This window comes from Oncorhynchus mykiss, chromosome 22 (genome assembly GCF_057628025.1).
Source record: "Oncorhynchus mykiss isolate SJ-2025 chromosome 22, ASM5762802v1, whole genome shotgun sequence".
Taxonomy (NCBI): domain Eukaryota; kingdom Metazoa; phylum Chordata; class Actinopteri; order Salmoniformes; family Salmonidae; genus Oncorhynchus; species Oncorhynchus mykiss.
In genome coordinates this window covers 56270428-56296830 of record NC_143043.1, presented here as the reverse complement: position 1 = coordinate 56296830, position 26403 = coordinate 56270428, and the positions used below count along the sequence as shown (strand labels likewise).

General features: G+C 44.8%; 1 protein-coding gene across 5 annotated transcripts in view; it reads left to right on the top strand.

Annotated features, from left to right (window-relative positions):
- The window catches only part of als2a (alsin Rho guanine nucleotide exchange factor ALS2 a), an 89658-nt gene that overhangs the window by 44680 nt on the left and 18575 nt on the right, over positions 1-26403 (top strand). For 2 of the 5 annotated variants that reach the window (XM_090216342.1, XM_090216341.1), the window contains exons 16-27: positions 4453-4520; positions 5442-5508; positions 5944-6116; positions 6511-6576; positions 6698-6796; positions 8348-8512; positions 9840-9951; positions 10346-10423; positions 11941-12077; positions 13167-13325; positions 15607-15724; positions 16590-16747. In XM_090216342.1, the coding sequence (XP_090072468.1) occupies positions 4453-4520; positions 5442-5508; positions 5944-6116; positions 6511-6576; positions 6698-6796; positions 8348-8512; positions 9840-9951; positions 10346-10423; positions 11941-12077; positions 13167-13325; positions 15607-15724; positions 16590-16747 (1400 nt within the window). Of the gene's footprint in view, positions 1-233; positions 359-4132; positions 4521-5441; positions 5509-5943; positions 6117-6510; positions 6577-6697; positions 6797-8347; positions 8513-9839; positions 9952-10345; positions 10424-11940; positions 12078-13166; positions 13326-15606; positions 15725-16589; positions 16748-26403 lie in introns of those variants that run through there. The other 3 variants (XR_016490705.1, XM_090216343.1, XM_090216344.1) reach the window with 3 other exon arrangements.

Below are 26403 nucleotides of genomic sequence, written 5' to 3'. Positions count from 1 at the left end.
GACTATTGAAACCAATGAAAGAGTTGGTAAGGGACTATTGAAACCAATGAAAGAGTTGGCAAGGAACTATTGAAACCAATGAAAGAGTTGGTAAGGAACTATTGAAACCAATGAAAGAGTTGGTAAGGAACTATTGAAACCAATGAAAGAGTTGGTAAGGGACTATTGAAACCAATGAATGTGTTGGTAAGATTTGATTCTATAAGGCTGATATTGTGTCTTTATTCCATCAGGGTACCATCCCCTCTAAGAGCTTTGTAAGTATACACTGTGTGCTGTTGTCTTGGGATTGAACCTGTCCTCTCCTGGTATTGTATCTCCTGGGTTCTTGTGGCTCTGCTTGAGAAAGCTTGTCATACATACAAGCTACTGAACTGAGACTCCCAGGCCAGGGGCTGTCCTTGGCTGCCTGTATGTCTGTTTTGGGTGTGATTGTGGAACAATGGCCTGGGTTAGGAGATTTCAAATCAAATCAAATCAAATCAAATCAAATTTTATTTGTCACATACACATGGTTAGCAGATGTTAATGCGAGTGTAGCGAAATGCTTGTGCTTCTAGTTCCGACAATGCAGTAATAACAAGTAATCTAACTAACAATTCCAAACTACTGTCTTGTACACAGTGTAAGGGGATAAAGAATATGTACATAAGGATATATGAATGAGTGATGGTACAGAGCAGCATAGGCAAGATACAGTAGATGGTATCGGGTACAGTATGTACAAATGAGATGAGTATGTAAACAAAGTGGCATAGTATAGTATAAAGTGGCTAGTGATACATGTATTACATAAGGATACCGTCGATGATATAGAGTACAGTATATACGTATGCGTATGAGATGAATAATGTAGGGTAAGTAACATTTATATAAGGTAGCATTGTTTAAAGTGGCTAGTGATATATTTACATCATTTCCCATCAATTCCCATTATTAAAGTGGCTGGAGTTGAGTCAGTGTCAGTGTGTTGGCAGCAGCCACTCAATGTTAGTGGTGGCTGTTTAACAGTCTGATGGCCTTGAGATAGAAGCTGTTTTTCAGTCTCTCGGTCCCAGCTTTGATGCACCTGTACTGACCTCGCCTTCTGGATGATAGCGGGGTGAACAGGCAGTGGCTCGGGTGGTTGATGTCCTTGATGATCTTTATGGCCTTCCTGTGACATCGGGTGGTGTAGGTGTCCTGGAGGGACACCAGGCCTTGTCCTCCTGTTGTATTTACACAGCACAGAGCCTTATCAGCAGTGACTTACAGTACAACTTACCCTGTTGTAACCTGGCTATAACATTGCAACACTGTCCTTTGAGAAGGTCATTTTCAATGAACACTGTTGTCCTTTATTCTGGTTTGTTGACAGTTGATGAACTGCCTATGTTGGAGCTGCTATAGGCTACTGCTCTCTCTGTTGGAGCTGCTATAGGCTACTGCTCTCTCTGTTGGAGCTGCTATAGGCTACTGCTCTCTCTGTTGGAGCTGTGGTGACTGCTATTGGCTACTGCTCTCTCTGTTGGAGCTGTGGTGACTGCTATTGGCTACTGCTCTCTCTGTTGGAGGTGTGGTGACTGCTATAGGCTACTGCTCTCTCTGTTGGAGCTGTGGTGACTGCTATAGGCTACTGCTCTCTCTGTTGGAGCTGTGGTGACTGCTATAGGCTACTGCTCTCTCTGTTGGAGCTGTGGTGACTGCTATAGACTACTGCTCTCTCTGTTGGAGCTGTGGTGACTGCTATAGACTACTGCTCTCTCTGTTGGAGCTGTGGTGACTGCTATAGACTACTGCTCTCTCTGTTGGAGCTGTGGTGACTGCTATAGACTACTGCTCTCTCTGTTGGAGCTGTGGTGACTGCTATAGGCTACTGCTCTCTCTGTTGGAGCTGTGGTGACTGCTATAGGCTACTGCTCTCTCTGTTGGAGCTGTGGTGACTGCTATAGGCTACTGCTCTCTCTGTTGGAGCTGTGGTGACTGCTATAGACTACTGCTCTCTCTGTTGGAGCTGTGGTGACTGCTATAGACTACTGCTCTCTGTGTGTTTTGTCATTTTCTCTCATTTGACTTTTTGACGGTGTCATTAGAGTTCCCAGAATGTCCTTCTCCTCTTTGTCTCTTGATCACACACACACACACACACACACACACACACACACACACACACACACACACACACACACACACACACACACACACACACACACACACACACACACACACACTGCAGAAGGGGAAGAGACTCGTCCAGAAAGCTATTGATTCAGCAGATACTGAAAAATGACTCTACATGTACAGTAACATAAACCGAAGAAATACAGAAATGAAACAATCTATAAATTCTCACAATATAAACAATGACATTTATTTTAAAGTTGCATAACGTGGTTAAAAATAATATCTACAATGTACACTGAGTGTACAAAACATTAGGAACACCTGCTCTTTCCATGACAGTGACTGACTGACCAGGTGAATCCAGGTGAAAGATATGATCCCTTATTGATGTCATCAATCAGTGTAGATGAAGGGGAGGTTTGTGTCAAAGAACTACAACGCTGCTGGGTTTTTAACGTTCAACAGTTTCCTTTGTGAACGGTCCACCACCCAAAGGACATCCAGCCAACTGGACACAACTGTGGGAAGCATCGGAGTCAACATGGACCAGCATCCCTGTGGAACGTTTTCAACACCTTGTGAAGTCAACATGGACCAGCATCCCTGTGGAACGCTTTTAGACACCTTGTAGAGTCAACATGGGCCAGCATCCCTGTGGAACGCTTTTAGACACCTTGTAGAGTCAACATGGACCAGCATCCCTGTGGAACGCTTTTAGACACCTTGTAGAGACAACATGGACCAGCATCCCTGTGGAACGCTTTAGACACCTTGTAGAGTCAACATGGACCAGCATCCCTGTGGAACGCTTTCAACACCTTGTAGAGTCAACATGGACCAGCATCCCTGTGGAACGCTTTAGACACCTTGTAGAGTCAACATGGACCAGCATCCCTGTGGAACGCTTTAGACACCTTGTAGAGTCAACATGGACCAGCATCCCTGTGGAACGCTTTAGACACCTTGTAGAGTCAACATGGACCAGCATCCCTGTGGAACGCTTTAGACACCTTGTAGAGTCAACATGGACCAGCATCCCTGTGGAGGTCGTTCCACACCTTGTAGAGTCAACATGGACCAGCATCCCTGTGGAACGCTTTAGACACCTTGTAGAGTCAACATGGACCAGCATCCCTGTGGAACGCTTTCAACACCTTGTAGAGTCAACATGGACCAGCATCCCTGTGGAACGCTTTAGACACCTTGTAGAGTCAACATGGACCAGCATCCCTGTGGAACGCTTTTAGACACCTTGTAGAGTCAACATGGACCAGCATCCCTGTGGAACGCTTTAGACACCTTGTAGAGTCAACATGGACCAGCATCCCTGTGGAACGCTTTAGACACCTTGTAGAGTCAACATGGACCAGCATCCCTGTGGAACGCTTTCAACACCTTGTAGAGTCAACATGGACCAGCATCCCTGTGGAACGCTTTAGACACCTTGTAGAGTCAACATGGACCAGCATCCCTGTGGAACGCTTTAGACACCTTGTAGAGTCAACATGGACCAGCATCCCTGTGGAACGCTTTAGACACCTTGTAGAGTCAACATGGACCAGCATCCCTGTGGAACGCTGTAGACACCTTGTAGAGTCCATGTCCCCGACGAATTGAGGCTGTTCTTAGGGGAAAAGGGGGGAAAAGGGGGTGCAACTCAATATTATGAAGGTGTTCCTAATGTTTTGTGCACTCAGTGTAGTTTTGTGTTACCAGAGGCAAGTCATCCTGTAACACGTGGAATTCTGCTTGTTCTGCTTGACTTCTGCTTGTTCTGCTTGACTTCTGCTTGACTTCTGCTTGTTCTGCTTGACTTCTGCTTGACTTCTGCTTGTTCTGCTTGACTTCTGCTTGACTTCTGCTTGTTCTGCTTGACTTCTGCTTGTTCTGCTTGACTTCTGCTTGAATTCTGCTTGTTCTGCTTGACTTCTGCTTGACTTCTGCTTGTTCTGCTTGACTTCTGCTTGTTCTGCTTGTTCTACTTGTTCTGCTTGTTCTGCTTGTTCATCACTGTTCTGTCTCCCTTCAGTTCTCATCTCATCATGTCTACTCCCTGGCTACTCTCTGGGTGGAACCCATCACTAACATCACTGTTCTGTCTCCCTTCAGTTCTCATCTCATCATGTCTACTCCCTGGCTACTCTCTGGGTGGAACCAATCACTGACATCACTGTTCTGTCTCCCTTCAGTTCTCATCTCATCATGTCTACTCCCTGGCCACTCTCTGGGTGGAACCAATCACTGACATCACTGTTCTGTCTCCCTTCAGTTCTCATCTCATCATGTCTACTCCCTGGCTACTCTCTGGGTGGAACCAATCACTGACATCACTGTTCTGTCTCCCTTCAGTTCTCATCTCATCATGTCTACTCCCTGGCCACTCTCTGGGTGGAACCCATCACTGCCAGCAGAAACCTGTAAGTTTAGTCTACCTGCTATCCTTCTGTCAACCAATAACTGACTAGCCTGTTCTAGCAAGGGAGAGTATGGGGTTGAGGTCTGGTAACACCAGACTAATCAATAACTAATGTAAACTCAGCTAAAAAATAAACGTCCTTTCACTGTCAACTGAGTTTATATTCAGCAGACTTAACATGTGTAAATATTTGTATGAACATAACAAGATTCAACAACTGAGACATAAACTGAACAACTTACACAAACATGTGACTAACAGAAATTGAATGTGTCCCTGAACAAAAGGGGGGGGGGGTCAAAATCTAAACTAACAGTCAGTATCTGGTGTGGCCACCAGCTGCATTAAGTACTGCAGTGCATCTCCTCCTCATGGACTGCACCAGATTTGCCGGTTCTTGCTGTGAGATGTTACCCCACTGTTCCACCAAGGCACCTGCAAGTTCCCAGACATTTCTGGGGGGAATGGCCCTAGCCCTCACCCTCCGATCCAACAGGTCCCAAACGTGCTCAATGGGATTGAGATCCGGGCTCGTCACTGGCCATGGCAGAACACTGACATTCCTGACATGCAAGAAATCACGCACAGAACGAGCAGTATGGCTGGTGGCATTGTCATGCTGGAGGGTCATGTCAGGATGAGCCTGCAGGAAGGGTACCACATGAGGGAGGAGGATGTCTTCCCTGTAACGCACAGCGTTGAGATTGCCTGCAATGACAACAGGCTCAGTCCGATGATGCTGTGACACACAGCCCCAGACCATGACGGACCCTCCACCTCCAAATCGATCCCGCTCCAGAGTACAGGCCTCGGTGAAATGCTCATTCCTTTGACGATAAACGCGAATCCGACCAACACCCCTAGAAAGCTTGTTTTTAAATCTCCTACTGTTCTATTTAATGTTGTCTTCTTCTGCCCCCAGGTATGGAATTAAGGTGACAACTCCAGAGGAGAGCTTCACTCTGATAGCATCCTCAGCTCAGGAGAAGGTACAGCTCTCAGTCTAGTGTCTGGTTGACACACCTCATAATCCCAACTCTGATAGCATCCTCAGCTCAGGAGAAGGTACAGCTCTCAGTGTAGTGTCTGGTTGACACACCTCATAATCCCAACTCTGATAGCATCCTCAACTCAGGAGAAGGTACAGCTCTCAGTCTAGTGTCTGGTTGACACACCTCATAATCCCAACTCTGATAGCATCCTCTCCTCAGGAGAAGGTACAGCTCTCAGTCCAGTGTCTGGTTGACACACCTCATAATCCCAACTCTGATAGCATCCTCTCCTCAGGAGAAGGTACAGCTCTCAGTCTGGTTGACACACCTCATAATCCCAACTCTCCCAGGATATCCACATCAGACTAACCACAGCTGTCTTTGACTCTTAAGGTTGACGTGTTATCCCACTGTTTCCCTCTGTCCCTCTAGGCTAAGTGGCTGAGGGCTATTAACCAGGCCGTGGAGGCGGTGTTGACCGGAGAGGGGAGCGGTCCTGGGGTCCCCGCTGTCTCTCGTACCGCCTCCTACATCTTCTACAAAGACCTACGTCTGAAGGATGCCTCCTACTCAGGCCGCTGGCTGTCTGGCAAACCCCACGGCAAGTGAGTCTAAAGGAGGGACGGGTTTGCAGAGAACTTTACAGAGAACTTTACAGAGAACTTTACGTATAACTTCACAGATAACTTTACATATAACTTTACAACGAACTTTACAGGAAACTTTACATAGAACTTTACAGGAAACTTTACGTTGAACTTTACAGATAACTTTACAGATAACTTTACAGATAACTTTACAGAGAACTTTACAGAACACTTTACAGAAAACAGGGAACTGAAGGTGTTCTAAGACCAGTCGTTTGTATTAGCTAGATTATTTACACTTTCTAGTAGGTCTATCCTTAACATACAATTCTGCACTATTGTATAATAAGGCCAAAGTACACTTTTTTTGTTTTGTTTGTGTTGACAGATTGTCTTCTTCTTTTTCGAACAGAGGGATCATGAAATGGCCAGATGGAAGAAAGTTCACGGGGACCTTTAAACAAGGACTGGAGGACGGGTCAGTGTTAGCCCGATTAATGCAGAGTTCAGAGTTCACAGTGGTTAAACCAGGCAGTGTGAGAGGCATGGTCAACATGCAGATGTTGTAACCACTGTGTTTTTGTCTCTTGTGCCTGTAGCTATGGAGACTGTATAATGCCAAACAAGATCCTCAACAATAGTGATCGTTACCAGGGCCACTGGAAAGATGGGAAGATGCATGGCTTTGGGACATACAGGTGAGTTACTGTGTTCACCTGTATATACTACAGGGAGTTACTGTGTTTACCTGTATATACTACAGTAAGGGAGTTACTGTGTTCACCTGTATATACTACAGTAAGGGAGTTACTGTGTTCACCTGTATATACTACAGTAAGGGAGTTACTGTGTTCACCTGTATATACTACAGTAAGGGAGTTACTGTGTTCACCTGTATATACTACAGTAAGGGAGTTACTGTGTTCACCTGTATATACTACAGTAAGGGAGTTACTGTGTTCACCTGTATATACTACAGTAAGGGAGTTACTGTGTTCACCTGTATATACTACAGTAAGGGAGTTACTGTGTTCACCTGTATATACTACAGTAAGGGAGTTACTGTGTTCACCTGTATATACTACAGTAAGGGAGTTACTGTGTTCACCTGTATATACTACAGTAAGGGAGTTACTGTGTTCACCTGTATATACTACAGTAAGGGAGTTACTGTGTTCACCTGTATATACTACAGTAAGGGAGTTACTGTGTTCACCTGTATATACTACAGTAAGGGAGTTACTGTGTTCAGGTCAGGTGTATGATTGTAGTTATCTCCAGGTATGCTACAGGTGTATGATTGTAGTTCTCTCCAGGTATGATTGTAGTTCTCTCCAGGTATGCTACAGGTCAGGTGTATGATTGTAGTTCTCTCCAGGTATGATTGTAGTTCTCTCCAGGTATGCTACAGGTCAGGTGTATGATTATAGTTCTCTCTAGGTATGCTACAGGTGTATGATTGTAGTTCTCTCTAGGTATGCTACAGGTGTATGATTGTAGTTCTCTCCAGGTATGCTACAGGTGAATGATTGTAGTTCTCTCCAGGTATGCTACAGGTCAGGTGTATGATTGTAGTTCTCTCTAGGTATGCTACAGGTGAATGATTGTAGTTCTCTCCAGGTATGCTACAGGTCAGGTGTATGATTGTAGTTCTCTCTAGGTATGCTACAGGTGTATGATTGTAGTTCTCTCTAGGTATGCTACAGGTGTATGATTGTAGTTCTCTCCAGGTATGCTACAGGTGAATGATTGTAGTTCTCTCCAGGTATGCTACAGGTCAGGTGTATGATTGTAGTTCTCTCCAGGTTTGTTACAGGTGAATGATTGTAGTTCTCTCCAGGTATGTTACAGGTGAATGATTGTAGTTCTCTCCAGGTATGTTACAGGTGAATGATTGTAGTTCTCTCCAGGTATGATTGTAGTTTTCTCCAGGTATGCTACAGGTCAGGTGTATGATTGTAGTTCTCTCCAGGTATGATTGTAGTTTTCTCCAGGTATGCTACAGGTCAGGTGTATGATTGTAGTTCTCTCCAGGTTTGTTGCAGGTGAATGATTGTAGTTCTCTCCAGGTATGTTACAGGTGAATGATTGTAGTTCTCTCCAGGTATGTTACAGGTGAATGATTGTAGTTCTCTCAAGGTATGATTGTAGTTCTCTCGAGGTATGATTGTAGCTCTCTCCAGGTATGATTGTAGTACTCTCCAGGTATGATTGTAGTTCTCTCCAGGTATGATTGTAGTTCTCTCCAGGTATGCTACAGGTCAGGTGTATGAGGGATCCTTCCATGAGAACATCCGTCAGGGCCATGGGATGCTGAGCTCTGGGAAGCTGCTTGGCTCTTCTTCCAGTGTGTTCGTTGGCCAGTGGCTTCAAGACAAGAAGATGGGATATGGAGTGTTTGATGACATCACTAGGTATAGTACAGCCCTTGATTGACTTGATTTGTCATCGAAAACGTACATCTGTGGTTTCTTAGCCTGGTCTCAGATCTGTTGATACAAACGTACAGCTGTAGTTGAAAAGTTCTCAGTTCTGTGGTTGAATAGACTGGTCTCAGATCTGTGGTTGAATAGCCTGTTCTCAGATCTGTGGTTGAATAGCCTGGTCTCAGATCTGTGGTTGAATAGCCTGGTCTCAGATCTGTGGTTGAATAGCCTGGTCTCAGATCTGTGGTTGAATAGACTGGTCTGTGGTTGATGAAAACGTTCATCTGTGGTTGAATAGCCTGGTCTCAGATCTGTGGTTGAATAGCTTGGTCTCAGATCTGTGGTTGAATAGCCTGGTCTCAGATCTGTGGTTGAATAGCCTGGTCTCAGATCTGTGGTTGAATAGCCTGGTCTCAGATCTGTGGTTGAATAGCCTGGTCTGTGGTTGATGAAAACGTTAATCTGTGGTTGAATAGCCTGGTCTCAGATCTGTTGATACAAACGTACAGCTGTAGTTGAAAAGTTCTCAGTTCTGTGGTTGAATAGACTGGTCTCAGATCTGTGGTTGAATAGCATGTTCTCAGATCTGTGGTTGAATAGCCTGGTCTCAGATCTGTGGTTGAATAGACTGGTCTGTGGTTGATGAAAACGTTCATCTGTGGTTGAATAGCCTGGTCTCAGATCTGTGGTTGAATAGCTTGGTCTCAGATCTGTGGTTGAATAGCCTGGTCTCAGATCTGTGGTTGAATAGCCTGGTCTCAGATCTGTGGTTGAATAGCCTGGTCTCAGATCTGTGGTTGAATAGCCTGGTCTGTGGTTGATGAAAACGTTAATCTGTGGTTTCTTAGCCTGGTCTCAGATCTGTTGATACAAACGTACAGCTGTAGTTGAAAAGTTCTCAGTTCTGTGGTTGAATAGACTGGTCTCAGATCTGTGGTTGAATAGCCTGTTCTCAGATCTGTGGATGAATAGCCTGGTCTGTGGTTGAATAGCCTGGTCTCAGATCTGTTGATACAAACGTACAGCTGTAGTTGAAAAGTTCTCAGTTCTGTGGTTGAATAGACTGGTCTCAGATCTGTGGTTGAATAGCCTGGTCTCAGATCTGTGGTTGAATAGCCTGTTCTCAGATCTGTGGTTGAATAGCTTGGTCTCAGGTCTGTGGTTGAATAGCCTGGTCTCAGGTCTGTGGTTGAATAGCTTGGTCTCAGGTCTGTGGTTGAATAGCCTGGTCTCAGATCTGTGGTTGAATAGCCTGGTCTCAGATCTGTGGTTGCTGCTCTGCTTTGCTCCAGTCTATGTGTCTGTCTCGTTTCAGAGGAGAGAAGTACATGGGCCTGTGGACTGATGACCAGCGACAGGGCAGTGGTGTGGTAGTCACTCAGTTTGGCCTTTACTATGAAGGGACCTTCAGCAACAACAAGATGGTGGTGAGTCATTAAATCTTTTAGGCTGTAGATCAGCTTTAATATTGCAAATGGATTGTGATTTCTATCAATGTAATTATCTGCATTATTTCCAATCCCTCATATATATTTGGGGGGGGGGGGGTGGGTAAATATATATAAATATACTGTATATATATGTAAATATATGTTCCTTTATTATTGTCCCTTAACCCTACCATCCCTCTCCTAATTGGAGTAAACTAATAAACAACAACACTTGGGCTTCTACTTCCTGTTTATACATACTATATACATTTTACTGTCACAACCTAGTTTACCAGAGTTATATGTTTGTTTTTAATTCCATTCTTCAGCTACCCTCAACCCTTCCTATCTAACTTGATCTCAATGTTGAATGTAATATTTTCTCTGTTAGGGTACTGGTCTGCTAGTATCTGATGATGACACAGCCTTTGAGGGAGAGTTCTCAGAAGACTGGACCCCTAATGGCAAGGTAAGGTATAGATAGAGAGGGATGCGGGGCAGCAGGGTAGCCTAGTGGTTAGAGTGTTGGGCCAGTAACCGAAAGGTTGGTGGCTCGAATCCCTGAGCTGACAAGGTAAAAAATCTGTCCTTCTGCCCCCTGAACAAGGCAGTTAAACCACTGTTCCTAGACCAGTTAACCCACTGTTCCTAGACCAGTTAACCCACTGTTCCTAGACCAGTTAACCCACTGTTCCTAGGCCAGTTAACCCACTGTTCCTAGACCAGTTAACCCCACTGTTCCTAGACCAGTTAACCCACTGTTCCTAGGCCAGTTAACCCACTGTTCCTAGGCCAGTTAACCCACTGTTCCTAGACCAGTTAACCCACTGTTCCTAGACCAGTTAACGCACTGTTCCTAGGCCAGTTAACCCACTGTTCCTAGGCCAGTTAACCCACTTTTCCTAGACCAGTTAACCCAATGTTCCTAGACCAGTTAACCCACTGTTCCTAGACCAGTTAACCCACTGTTCCTAGGCCAGTTAACCCACTGTTCCTAGACCAGTTAACCCACTGTTCCTAGACCAGTTAACCCACTGTTCCTAGACCAGTTAACCCACTGTTCCTAGACCAGTTAACCCACTGTTCCTAGACCAGTTAACCCACTGTTCCTAGGCCAGTTAACCCACTGTTCCTAGACCAGTTAACCCACTGTTCCTAGGCCAGTTAACCCACTGTTCCTAGACCAGTTAACCCACTGTTCCTAGACCAGTTAACCCACTGTTCCTAGGCCAGTTAACCCACTGTTCCTAGACCAGTTAACCCACTGTTCCTAGACCAGTTAACCCACTGTTCCTAGACCAGTTAACCCACTGTTCCTAGACCAGTTAACCCACTGTTCCTAGGCCAGTTAACCCACTGTTCCTAGACCAGTTAACCCACTGTTCCTAGACCAGTTAACCCACTGTTCCTAGACCAGTTAACCCACTGTTCCTAGGCCAGTTAACCCACTGTTCCTAGACCAGTTAACCCACTGTTCCTAGACCAGTTAACCCACTGTTCCTAGGCCAGTTAACCCACTGTTCCTAGACCAGTTAACCCACTGTTCCTAGACCAGTTAACCCACTGTTCCTAGACCAGTTAACCCACTGTTCCTAGACCAGTTAACCCACTGTTCCTAGGCCAGTTAACCCACTGTTCCTAGACCAGTTAACCCACTGTTCCTAGACCAGTTAACCCACTGTTCCTAGACCAGTTAACCCACTGTTCCTAGACCAGTTAACCCACTGTTCCTAGGCCAGTTAACCCACTGTTCCTAGACCAGTTAACCCACTGTTCCTAGACCAGTTAACCCACTGTTCCTAGACCAGTTAACCCACTGTTCCTAGGCCGTCATAGAAAATAAGAATTTGTTCTTAACTGACTAGCCTCGTTAGATCACTTTTCGAGCAGCTGACCAATTACGTGAGACGTTAGTCGTCAGAATTGACGCCCTCTGTCAGAAGACACTGCATTCAACACTCATCTTGTGTTGCCGTCTGTCCACAGGGTTACCTGTCCATGTCCAATGGAGACTCCATAGAGGGTCTGTTTAGTGGAGAGTGGACCTCGGGGCTGAAGATCACGGGAACCTACATGAAGCCTAACCTCTATGAACCTGACAAGACGCAATCAACCAGGGTGCTGTAAGGATGGTCTTCTTTATACTCTAGAAATCTAATATCATTTGGTGTGAGCTTTCATCTCTTCCTGCGCGTCTCTCTCTCTGACTGTCTGTCTGTGGCTCTCTGCCTGTCTGTCTGTGGCTCTCTGCCTGTCTGTCTGTGGCTCTCTGCCTGTCTGTCTGTGTCTCTCTGCCTGTCTGTCTGTGTCTCTCTGCCTGTCTGTCTGTGTCTCTCTGCCTGTCTGTCTGTGTCTCTCTGCCTGTCTGTCTGTGGCTCTCTGCCTGTCTGTCTGTGTCTCTCTGCCTGTCTGTCTGTGTCTCTCTGCCTGTCTGTCTGTGTCTCTCTGCCTGTCTGTCTGTGTCTCTCTGCCTGTCTGTCTGTCTGTGTCTCTCTGCCTGTCTGTCTGTCTGTGTCTCTCTGCCTGTCTGTCTGTCTGTCTGTCTGTGTCTCTCTGCCTGTCTGTCTGTCTGTGTCTCTCTGCCTGTCTGTCTGTCTGTCTGTCTGTGTCTCTCTGCCTGTCTGTCTGTGTCTCTCTGCCTGTCTGTCTGTCTGTGTCTCTCTGCCTGTCTGTCTGTCTGTGTCTCTCTGCCTGTCTGTCTGTCTGTGTCTCTCTGCCTGTCTGTCTGTCTGTCTGTGTCTCTCTGCCTGTCTGTCTGTCTGTCTGTGTCTCTCTGCCTGTCTGTCTGTCTGTCTGTGTCTCTCTGCCTGTCTGTCTGTCTGTCTGTGTCTCTCTGCCTGTCTGTCTGTCTGTCTGTGTCTCTCTGCCTGTCTGTCTGCCTGTCTGTGTCTCTCTACCTGTCTGTCTGTGCCTCTCTGCCTGTCTGTCTGTGCTTGTCTGTCTGTGTCTCTCTGACTGTCTGTGTGTGTCTCTCTGCCTGTCTGTCTGTGTTTCTCTACAGTGAGGCTGTCTGTGTTTTCTCTACAATTAGGCTGTCTGTGTTTTCTCTACAGTGAGGTGGGCTGTCTGTGTTTCTCTACAGTGAGGTGGGCTGTCTGTGTTTCTCTACAGTGAGGCTGTCTGTGTTTCTCTACAGTGAGGCTGTCTGTGTTTTCTCTACAGTGAGGCTGTCTGTGTTTCTCTACAGTGAGGCTGTCTGTGTTTCTCTACAGTGAGTTGGGCCGTCTAGCCGTATCCCCAGAGCAGAAGTGGAAGGCAGTGTTCTCAGAGTGTTGGAGCAGGCTGGGCTGTGAGGCCCCGGGACAGCCTGAGGAGAGAACGAGGGCCTGGGAAAACATCGCTGTTACACTCACCACAGGACGCAGAGACAGGTACACACACACACACACACACACACACACACACACACACACACACACACACACACACACACACACACACACACACACCTTGACAATTTTGCTTAACGTTTAAACTGCAATTTTATATATACTGAACAAAAATATAAACATTTTCAAAGAGTTTACTGAGTTCCAGTTCATTTAAGGAAATCAGTCAATTGAAATAAATTCATTAGGCCCTAATCTATGGATTTCACATGACTGGGCAGGGGCTCAGCCATAGGTGGGCCTGGGAAGGCATGGGCCCACCCACTGGGGAGCCAGGCCCAGCCAATCAGAATGAGTTTTTCCCCACAAAAGGGCTTTATTACAGACAGAAATACTCCTCAGTTACATCAGCTGTCCGGGTGGCTGGTCTCAGACGATCCCTCAGGTGAAGAAGCCAGATGTGGAGGTCTTGGGCTGGCATGGCTAAATGTGGTCTGTAGGGCTGACATAGTTACACCTGGTCTGTGGTTTTGAGGCCGGTTGGACGTACTGACAAATTATCTAAAATGACGTTGGAGGCGGCTTATGGTAGAGAAATGAACATTACATTCTCCGCCCAACAGCTCTGGTGGACATTCCTGCAGTCAAGCAAGCCAATTGCACACAACCTCATAACTTGACACATCTGTTGTGTTATATACACTTTACATGTGACTTTTTATATTTTTTGTTCATTATACTTTCATAGAATGTTTTAACGGGTACCAATCAGACGAGTCTTTGTAAGTCCTGTTGGGATCCTAAAGCAAAACAACCAACATGAACGTGTTCGTGAGAGTCTCACCTTTCCACAGAGGGGTCATATTAGTGCGTAGCCTGAACTGTTGGGACCCGACAGACAGAAGTTGGCAGATCGGCTGTTCTTAGTAGTCTTAGGGTAATGACCTGTCTAACCCCGGGGTAAGGCCCTGTCTAACCCCGGGGTAATGACCTGTCTAACCCCGGGGTAATGACCTGTCCAACCCCGGGGTAATGACCTGTCTAACCCCGGGGTAATGACCTGTCTAACCCCGGGGTAAGGCCCTGTCTAACCCCGGGGTAAGGCCCTGTCTAACCCCGGGGTGAGGACCTGTCTAACCCCGGGGTGAGGACCTGTCTAACCCCGGGGTGAGGACCTGTCTAACCCCGGGGTGAGGACCTGTCTAACCCCGGGGTGAGGACCTGTCTAACCCCGGGGTGAGGACCTGTCTAACCCCGGGGTGAGGACCTGTCTAATAGTTTGTAGGCCAAGCTGTCTCCTGGTCTGACAAACACCTCTCTAGCTCTGTCACCTTTCACCTCAGATGGGAAGTCTCCTGGTCTGACAAACACCATTCTAGTTCTGTCACCTTTCACCTCAGATGGGATGTCTCCTGGTCTGACAAACACCTCTCTAGCTCTGTCACCTTTCACCTCAGATGGGAAGTCTCCTGGTCTGACAAACACCTCTCTAGTTCTGTCACCTTTCACCTCAGATGGGATGTCTCCTGGTCTGATAAACACCTCTCTAGTTCTATCACCTTTCACCTCAGATGGGATGTCTCCTGGTCTGATAAACACCTCTCTAGTTCTGTCACCTTTCACCTCAGATGGGATGTCTCCTGGTCTGACAAACACCTCTCTAACTCGGTCACCTTTCACCTCAGATGGGAAGTCTCCTGGTCTGACAAACACCTCTCTAGCTCTGTCACCTTTCACCTCAGATGGGAAGTCTCCTGGTCTGACAAACACCATTCTAGTTCTGTCACCTTTCACCTCAGATGGGATGTCTCCTGGTCTGACAAACACCTCTCTAGCTCTGTCACCTTTCACCTCAGATGGGAAGTCTCCTGGTCTGACAAACACCTCTCTAGTTCTGTCACCTTTCACCTCAGATGGGATGTCTCCTGGTCTGATAAACACCTCTCTAGTTCTATCACCTTTCACCTCAGATGGGATGTCTCCTGGTCTGATAAACACCTCTCTAGTTCTGTCACCTTTCACCTCAGATGGGATGTCTCCTGGTCTGATAAACACCTCTCTAGTTCTGTTACCTTTCACCTCAGATGGGATGTCTCCTGGTCTGACAAACACCTCTCTAACTCGGTCACCTTTCACCTCAAATGTGAAAGTGCGACATCTGCGGATGCGGTGGACCGAGACCACCCAGACCATGCAAAAAAATATGCCTCTTGCTTTATGGGGATTTTTGTATTATGTTAATTTACACACCTGGATATACACCTGAACAAACACTCACGATGACTGGTTTCTATAGTGATGGATGTATGATGTCTGTCTCCAGTCCAGAGCTGCTGAGCAGGTCTCAGAGTCGAGTCCTGGAGAAGCTGGAGGTGATTCCTCAACACACAGGTCCAGTTACTGCTGGGGTGTATGACGGCATCCGACGATACCTCACCAAGGTGAATAACACACCGTACTGTAGGTCAACAGGGTAGCAGACTGATCGGGTCGACAGAGTAGCAGACTGATAGGGTCAACAGAGTAGCAGACTGATAGGGTCAACAGGGTAGCAGACTGATAAGGTCAACAGGGTAGCAGACTGATAGGGTCAACAGCTGTCAAGGGTAGCAGACTGATATGGTCAACAGCTGTCAAGGGTAGAAGACTGATGGGGTCAACAACTGTCAAGGGTAGCAGACTGATATGATCAACAGCTGTCAAGGGTAGCAGACTGATGGGGTCAACAACTGTCAGGAGTAGCAGACTGGTATGATCAACAGCTGTCAAGGGTAGCAGACTGATATGGTCAACAGCTGTCAAGGGTAGCAGACTGATATGGTCAACAGCTGTCAAGGATAGCAGACTGATATGGTCAACAACTGCCAAGGGTAGCAGATTGATAGGGTCAACAACTGTCAAGGGTAGCAGACTGATAGGGTCAACAACTGTCAAGGGTAGCAGACTGATAGGGTCAACAACTGTCAAGGGTAGCAGACTGATATGATCAACAGTTGTCAAGGGTAGCAGACTGATATGATCAACAGCTGTCAAGGGTAGCAGACTGATAAGATCAACAGCTGTCAAGGGTAGCAGACTGATAGGGTCAACAACTGTCAAGGGTAGCAGACTGATAGCAGACTGATATTCCCAGTATACCTAGTTGTGTTTCGACATGATACGCTAACAGATTGGGGCTGTTGTTGCGTAAGACTTTGTGCTTGCTAGATGATTTGTCTGTAGATGATTCTTCTTCTTCCCCTCATTGCACATCTCTTCTCCATCATCATCCTCCTCCTCCCCTCACCCTCCCCTGTCCTTCTCCAGGCCTGCGAAACACCCCTCCACCCTTTGGGGGGGTTACTGGAGACCCTAGTGACTGTGTACAGGATTACCTATATAGGGGTAGGATCTAACAGAAGGTTGCTACAACAGGCTGTGGAAGAGATCAGGTCCTACCTCATACGGATCTTCCAGCTGGTCAGGTACAGTACACTAGATGTTGTACCACTGTCTAAACTGATGCCCCAGTATAGAGAGATGCTACAGGTACAGTACACTAGATGTAGAGATGCTACAGGTACAGTACACTAGATGTAGAGATACTACAGGTACAGGTACAGTACACTAGATGTAGAGATACTACAGGTACTGTACACTAGATGTAGAGATGCTACAGGTACAGTACACTAGATGTAGAGATGCTACAGGTACAGTACACTAGATGTAGAGATGCTACAGGTACAGTACACTAGATGTAGAGATACTACAGGTACAGGACACTAGATGTAGAGATGCTACAGGTACAGGTACAGTACACTAGATGTAGAGATACTACAGGTACTGTACACTAGATGTAGAGATGCTACAGGTACAGTACACTAGATGTAGAGATGCTACAGGTACAGTACACTAGATGCAGAGATACTACAGGTACAGTACACTAGATGTAGAGATACTACAGGTACAGGTACAGTACACTAGATGTAGAGATACTACAGGTACTGTACACTAGATGCAGAGATACTACAGGTACAGTACACTAGATGTAGAGATACTACAGGTACAGGTACAGTACACTAGATGTAGAGATACTACAGGTACTGTACACTAGATGTAGAGATGCTACAGGTACAGTACACTAGATGTAGAGATGCTACAGGTACAGTACACTAGATGTAGAGATGCTACAGGTACAGTACACTAGATGTAGAGATGCTACAGGTACAGTACACTAGATGTAGAGATGCTACAGGTACAGTACACTAGATGTAGAGATGCTACAGGTACAGTACACTAGATGTAGAGATACTACAGGTACAGTACACTAGATGTAGAGATGCTACAGGTACAGGTACAGTACACTAGATGTAGAGATGCTACAGGTACAGGACACTAGATGTAGAGATACTACAGGTACAGTACACTAGATGTAGAGATGCTACAGGTACAGGTACAGTACATTAGATTTAGAGATGCTACAGGTACAGGTACAGGACACTAGATGTAGAGATGCTACAGGTACAGGTACAGTACACTAGATGTAGAGATACTACAGGTACAGTACACTAGATGTAGAGATACTACAGGTACAGTACACTAGATGTAGAGATGCTACAGGTACAGTACACTAGATGTAGAGATACTACAGGTACAGTACATTAGATGTAGAGATGCTACAGGTACAGGTACAGTACACTAGATGTAGGGATGCTACAGGTACAGGTACAGTACACTAGATGTAGAGATACTACAGGTACAGGTACAGTACACTAGATGTAGAGATACTACAGGTACAGTACACTAGATGTAGAGATGCTACAGGTACAGTACACTAGATGTAGAGATACTACAGGTACAGTACACTAGATGTAGAGATACTACAGGTACAGTACATTAGATGTAGAGATACTACAGGTACAGGTACAGTACACTAGATGTAGGGATGCTACAGGTACAGGTACAGTACACTAGATGTAGAGATACTACAGGTACAGGTACAGTACACTAGATGTAGAGATACTACAGGTACAGTACACTAGATGTAGAGATGCTACAGGTACAGGTACAGTACACTAGATGTAGGGATGCTACAGGTACAGTACACTAGATGTAGAGATACTACAGGTACAGGTACAGTACACTAGATGTAGAGATACTACAGGTACAGTACACTAGATGTAGAGATACTACAGGTACAGGTACAGTTCACTAGATGTAGAGATGCTACAGGTACAGTACACTAGATGTAGAGATGCTACAGGTACAGTACACTAGATGTAGAGATACTACAGGTACAGGACACTAGATGTAGAGATACTACAGGTACAGTACACTAGATGTAGAGATGCTACAGGTACAGGTACAATACACTAGATGTAGAGATACTACAGGTACAGTACACTAGATGTAGAGATACTACAGGTACAGTACACTAGATGTAGAGATACTACAGGTACAGTACACTAGATGTAGAGATACTACAGGTACAGGACACTATATGCAGAGATACTACAGGTACAGGTACAGTACAGTACACTAGATGTAGAGATACTACAGGTACAGGACACTAGATGTAGAGATACTACAGGTACAGGACACTAGATGTAGAGATGCTACAGGTACAGGACACTAGATGTAGAGATACTACAGGTACAGGTACAGTACACTAGATGTAAAGATACTACAGGTACAGGTACAGGACACAAGATGTAGAGATGCCACAGGTACAGGTACAGGACACTAGATGTAGAGATACTACAGGTACAGGTACAGTACACTAGATGTAAAGATACTACAGGTACAGGTACAGGACACTAGATGTAGAGATACTACAGGTACAGGACACTAGATGTAGAGATACTACAGGTACAGGTACAGTACAGTACACTAGATGTAGAGATACTACAGGTACAGGACACTAGATGTAGAGATACTACAGGTACAGTACACTAGATGTAGAGATGCTACAGGTACAGTACACTAGATGTAGAGATGCTACAGGTACAGGTACAGTACACTAGATGTAGAGATGCTACAGGTACAGGTACAGTACACTAGATGTAGAGATGCTACAGGTACAGTACACTAGATGTAGAGATGCTTCAGGTACAGGACACAAGATGTAGAGATACTACAGGTACAGGTACAGTACACTAGATGTAGAGATGCTACAGGTACAGGTACAGTACACTAGATGTAGAGATGCTACAGGTACAGGACACTAGATGTAGAGATGCTACAGGTACAGGTACAGTACACTAGATGTAGAGATGCTACAGGTACAGGTACAGTACACTAGATGTAGAGATACTACAGGTACAGTACACTAGATGTAGAGATACTACAGGTACAGGTACAGTACACTAGATGTAGGGATGCTACAGGTACAGTACACTAGATGTAGAGATACTACAGGTACAGTACACTAGATGTAGAGATACTACAGGTACAGGACACTAGATGTAGAGATACTACAGGTACAGGTACAGTACACTAGATGTAGAGATACTACAGGTACAGTACACTAGATGCAGGGATGCTACAGGTACAGTACACTAGATGTAGAGATACTACAGGTACAGGTACAGTACACTAGATGTAGAGATGCTACAGCTACATTACACTAGATGTAGAGATGCTACAGGTACAGGTACAGTACACTAGATGTAGAGATACTACAGGTACAGTACACTAGATGTAGAGATGCTACAGGTACAGGACACTAGATGTAGAGATACTACAGGTACAGTACACTAGATGTAGAGATACTACAGGTACAGGACACTAGATGCAGAGATACTACAGGTACAGTACACTAGATGTAGAGATGCTACAGGTACAGGTACAGTACACTAGATGTAGAGATACTACAGGTACAGTACACTAGATGTAGAGATGCTACAGGTACAGGACACTAGATGTAGAGATACTACAGGTACAGTACACTAGATGTAGAGATACTACAGGTACAGGACACTAGATGCAGAGATACTACAGGTACAGTACACTAGATGTAGAGATGCTACAGGTACAGGTACAGTACACTAGATGTAGAGATACTACAGGTACAGTACACTAGATGCAGAGATACTACAGGTACAGTACACTAGATGTAGAGATGCTACAGGTACAGGTACAGTACACTAGATGTAGAGATACTACAGGTACAGTACACTAGATGTAGAGATGCTACAGGTACAGGTACAGTACACTAGATGTAGAGATACTACAGGTACAGTACACTAGATGTAGAGATGCTACAGGTACAGGACACTAGATGTAGAGATACTACAGGTACAGTACACTAGATGTAGAGATACTACAGGTACAGGACACTAGATGTAGAGATACTACAGGTACAGTACACTAGATGTAGAGATACTACAGGTACAGGACACTAGATGTAGAGATACTACAGGTACAGTACACTAGATGTAGAGATACTACAGGTACAGGACACTAGATGTAGAGATACTACAGGTACAGTACACTAGATGTAGAGATACTACAGGTACAGTACACTAGATGTAGAGATGCTACAGGTACAGGACCCTAGATGTAGAGATACTACAGGTACAGTACACTAGATGTACAGATACTACAGGTACAGGACACTAGATGTAGAGATACTACAGGTACAGGACACTAGATGTAGAGATGCTACAGGTACAGGTACAGTACACTAGATGTAGAGATGCTACAGGTACAGTACACTAGATGTAGAGATACTACAGGTACAGTACACTAGATGTAGAGATGCTACAGGTACAGGTACAGTACACTAGATGTAGAGATGCTACAGGTACAGTACACTAGATGTAGAGATACTACAGGTACAGTACACTAGATGTAGAGATACTACAGGTACAGTACACTAGATGTAGAGATACTACAGGTACAGGACACTAGATGTAGAGATGCTACAGGTACAGTACACTAGATGTAGAGATACTACAGGTACAGTACACTAGATGTAGAGATACTACAGGTACAGTACACTAGATGTAGAGATACTACAGGTACAGTACACTAGATGTAGAGATGCTACAGGTACAGTACACTAGATGTAGAGATACTACAGGTACAGTACACTAGATGTAGAGATAGTACAGGTACAGTACACTAGATGTAGAGATGCTACAGGTACAGTACACTAGATGTAGAGATGCTACAGGTACAGGTACAGTACACTAGATGTAGAGATGCTACAGGTACAGTACACTAGATGTAGAGATACTACAGGTACAGTACACTAGATGTAGAGATGCTACAGGTACAGGTACAGTACACTAGATGTAGAGATGCTACAGGTACAGGACACTAGATGTAGAGATGCTACAGGTACAGGACACTAGATGTAGAGATGCTACAGGCACAGGACACTAGATGTAGAGATGCTACAGGTACAGTACACTAGATGTAGAGATGCTACAGGTACAGGTACAGTACACTAGATGTAGAGATGCTACAGGTACAGTACAGTACACTAGATGTAGAGATGCTACAGGTACAGTACAGTACACTAGATGTAGAGATGCTACAGGTACAGTACACTAGATGTAGAGATGCTACAGGTACAGTACACTAGATGTAGAGATACTACAGGTACAGGTACAGTACACTAGATGTAGAGATACTACAGGTACAGGTACAGTACACTAGATGTAGAGATACTACAGGTACAGGTACAGTACACTAGATGTAGAGATGCTACAGGTACAGTACACTAGATGTAGAGATGCTACAGGTACAGTACACTAGATCTAGAGATACTACAGGTACAGGTACAGTACACTAGATGTAGAGATGCTACAGGTACAGGTACAGTACACTAGATGTAGAGATACTACAGGTACAGGTACAGTACACTAGATGTAGAGATACAGCACCTGTTGTCTAATTACAGGGATATGTTCCACAGCACCTGTTGTCTAATTACAGGGATATGTTCCACAGCACCTGTTGTCTAATTACAGGGATATGTTCCACAGCACCTGTTGTCTAATTACAGGGATATGTTCCACAGCACCTGTTGTCTAATTACAGGGATATGTTCCACAGCACCTGTTGTCTAATTACAGGGATATGTTCCACAGCACCTGTTGTCTAATTACAGGGATATGTTCCACAGCACCTGTTGTCTAATTACAGGGATATGTTCCACAGCACCTGTTGTCTAATTACAGGGATATGTTCCACAGCACCTGTTGTCTAATTACAGGGATATGTTCCACAGCACCTGTTGTCTAATTACAGGGATATGTTCCACAGCACCTGTTGTCTAATTACAGGGATATGTTCCACAGCACCTGTTGTCTAATTACAGGGATATGTTCCACAGCACCTGTTGTCTAATTACAGGGATATGTTCCACAACACCTGTTGTCTAATTACAGGGATATGTTCCACAGCACCTGTTGTCTAATTACAGGGATATGTTCCACAGCACCTGTTGTCTAATTACAGGGATATGTTCCACAGCACCTGTTGTCTAATTACAGGGATATGTTCCACAGCACCTGTTGTCTAATTACAGGGATATGTTCCACAGCACCTGTTGTCTAATTACAGGGATATGTTCCACAGCACCTGTTGTCTAATTACAGGGATATGTTCCACAGCACCTGTTGTCTAATTACAGGGATATGTTCCACAACACCTGTTGTCTAATTACAGGGATATGTTCCACAGCACCTGTTGTCTAATTACAGGGATATGTTCCACAGCACCTGTTGTCTAATTACAGGGATATGTTCCACAGCACCTGTTGTCTAATTACAGGGATATGTTCCACAGCACCTGTTGTCTAATTACAGGGATATGTTCCACAGCACCTGTTGTCTAATTACAGGGATATGTTCCACAGCACCTGTTGTCTAATTACAGGGATATGTTCCACAGCACCTGTTGTCTAATTACAGGGATATGTTCCACAGCACCTGTTGTCTAATTACAGGGATATGTTCCACAGCACCTGTTGTCTAATTACAGGGATATGTTCCACAGCACCTGTTGTCTAATTACAGGGATATGTTCCACAACACCTGTTCTCTAATTACAGGGATATGTTCCACAGCACCTGTTGTCTAATTACAGGGATATGTTCCACAGCACCTGTTGTCTAATTACAGGGATATGTTCCACAGCACCTGTTGTCTAATTACAGGGATATGTTCCACAGCACCTGTTGTCTAATTACAGGGATATGTTCCACAGCACCTGTTGTCTAATTACAGGGATATATTCCACAACACCTGTTGTCTAATTACAGGGATATGTTCCACAGAACCTGTTGTCTAATTACAGGGATATGTTCCACAGCACCTGTTGTCTAATTACAGGGATATGTTCCACAGCACCTGTTGTCTAATTACAGGGATATGTTCCACAGCACCTGTTGTCTAATTACAGGGATATGTTCCACAGCACCTGTTGTCTAATTACAGGGATATGTTCCACAGCACCTGTTGTCTAATTACAGGGATATGTTCCACAGCACCTGTTGTCTAATTACAGGGATATGTTCCACAGCACCTGTTGTCTAATTACAGGGATATGTTCCACAGCACCTGTTGTCTAATTACAGGGATATGTTCCACAGCACCTGTTGTCTAATTACAGGGATATGTTCCACAGCACCTGTTGTCTAATTACAGGGATATGTTCCACAGCACCTGTTGTCTAATTACAGGGATATGTTCCACAGCACCTGTTGTCTAATTACAGGGATATGTTCCACAGCACCTGTTGTCTAATTACAGGGATATGTTCCACAACACCTGTTGTCTAATTACAGGGATATGTTCCACAGCACCTGTTGTCTAATTACAGGGATATGTTCCACAGCACCTGTTGTCTAATTACAGGGATATGTTCCACAGCACCTGTTGTCTAATTACAGGGATATGTTCCACAGCACCTGTTGTCTAATTACAGGGATATGTTCCACAGCACCTGTTGTCTAATTACAGGGATATGTTCCACAGCACCTGTTGTCTAATTACAGGGATATGTTCCACAGCACCTGTTGTCTAATTACAGGGATATGTTCCACAGCACCTGTTGTCTAATTACAGGGATATGTTCCACAGCACCTGTTGTCTAATTACAGGGATATGTTCCACAGCACCTGTTGTCTAATTACAGGGATATGTTCCACAACACCTGTTGTCTAATTACAGGGATATGTTCCACAGCACCTGTTGTCTAATTACAGGGATATGTTCCACAACACCTGTTGTCTAATTACAGGGATATGTTCCACAGCACCTGTTGTCTAATTACAGGGATATGTTCCACAACACCTGTTGTCTAATTACAGGGATATGTTCCACAGCACCTGTTGTCTAATTACAGGGATATGTTCCACAACACCTGTTGTCTAATTACAGGGATATGTTCCACAGCACCTGTTGTCTAATTACAGGGATATGTTCCACAGCACCTGTTCTCTAATTACAGGGATATGTTCCACAGCACCTGTTGTCTAATTACAGGGATATGTTCCACAACACCTGTTGTCTAATTACAGGGATATATTCCACAACACCTGTTGTCTAATTACAGGGATATGTTCCACAGCACCTGTTGTCTAATTACAGGGATATGTTCCACAGCACCTGTTGTCTAATTACAGGGATATGTTCCACAGCACCTGTTGTCTAATTACAGGGATATGTTCCACAGCACCTGTTGTCTAATTACAGGGATATGTTCCACAGCACCTGTTCTCTAATTACAGGGATATGTTCCACAGCACCTGTTGTCTAATTACAGGGATATGTTCCACAGCACCTGTTGTCTAATTACAGGGATATGTTCCACAGCACCTGTTGTCTAATTACAGGGATATGTTCCACAGCACCTGTTGTCTAATTACAGGGATATGTTCCACAGCACCTGTTGTCTAATTACAGGGATATGTTCCACAGCACCTGTTGTCTAATTACAGGGATATGTTCCACAGCACCTGTTGTCTAATTACAGGGATATGTTCCACAGCACCTGTTGTCTAATTACAGGGATATGTTCCACAACACCTGTTGTCTAATTACAGGGATATGTTCCACAGCACCTGTTGTCTAATTACAGGGATATGTTCCACAGCACCTGTTGTCTAATTACAGGGATATGTTCCACAGCACCTGTTGTCTAATTACAGGGATATGTTCCACAGCACCTGTTGTCTAATTACAGGGATATGTTCCACAGCACCTGTTGTCTAATTACAGGGATATGTTCCACAACACCTGTTGTCTAATTACAGGGATATGTTCCACAGCACCTGTTGTCTAATTACAGGGATATGTTCCACAGCACCTGTTGTCTAATTACAGGGATATGTTCCACAGCACCTGTTGTCTAATTACAGGGATATGTTCCACAGCACCTGTTGTCTAATTACAGGGATATGTTCCACAGCACCTGTTGTCTAATTACAGGGATATGTTCCACAGCACCTGTTGTCTAATTACAGGGATATGTTCCACAGCACCTGTTGTCTAATTACAGGGATATGTTCCACAGCACCTGTTGTCTAATTACAGGGATATGTTCCACAACACCTGTTGTCTAATTACAGGGATATGTTCCACAGCACCTGTTGTCTAATTACAGGGATATGTTCCACAGCACCTGTTGTCTAATTACAGGGATATGTTCCACAGCACCTGTTGTCTAATTACAGGGATATGTTCCACAGCACCTGTTGTCTAATTACAGGGATATGTTCCACAGCACCTGTTGTCTAATTACAGGGATATGTTCCACAGCACCTGTTGTCTAATTACAGGGATATGTTCCACAGCACCTGTTGTCTAATTACAGGGATATGTTCCACAACACCTGTTGTCTAATTACAGGGATATGTTCCACAGCACCTGTTGTCTAATTACAGGGATATGTTCCACAACACCTGTTGTCTAATTACAGGGATATGTTCCACAGCACCTGTTGTCTAATTACAGGGATATGTTCCACAACACCTGTTGTCTAATTACAGGGATATGTTCCACAGCACCTGTTGTCTAATTACAGGGATATGTTCCACAACACCTGTTGTCTAATTACAGGGATATGTTCCACAGCACCTGTTGTCTAATTACAGGGATATGTTCCACAGCACCTGTTGTCTAATTAC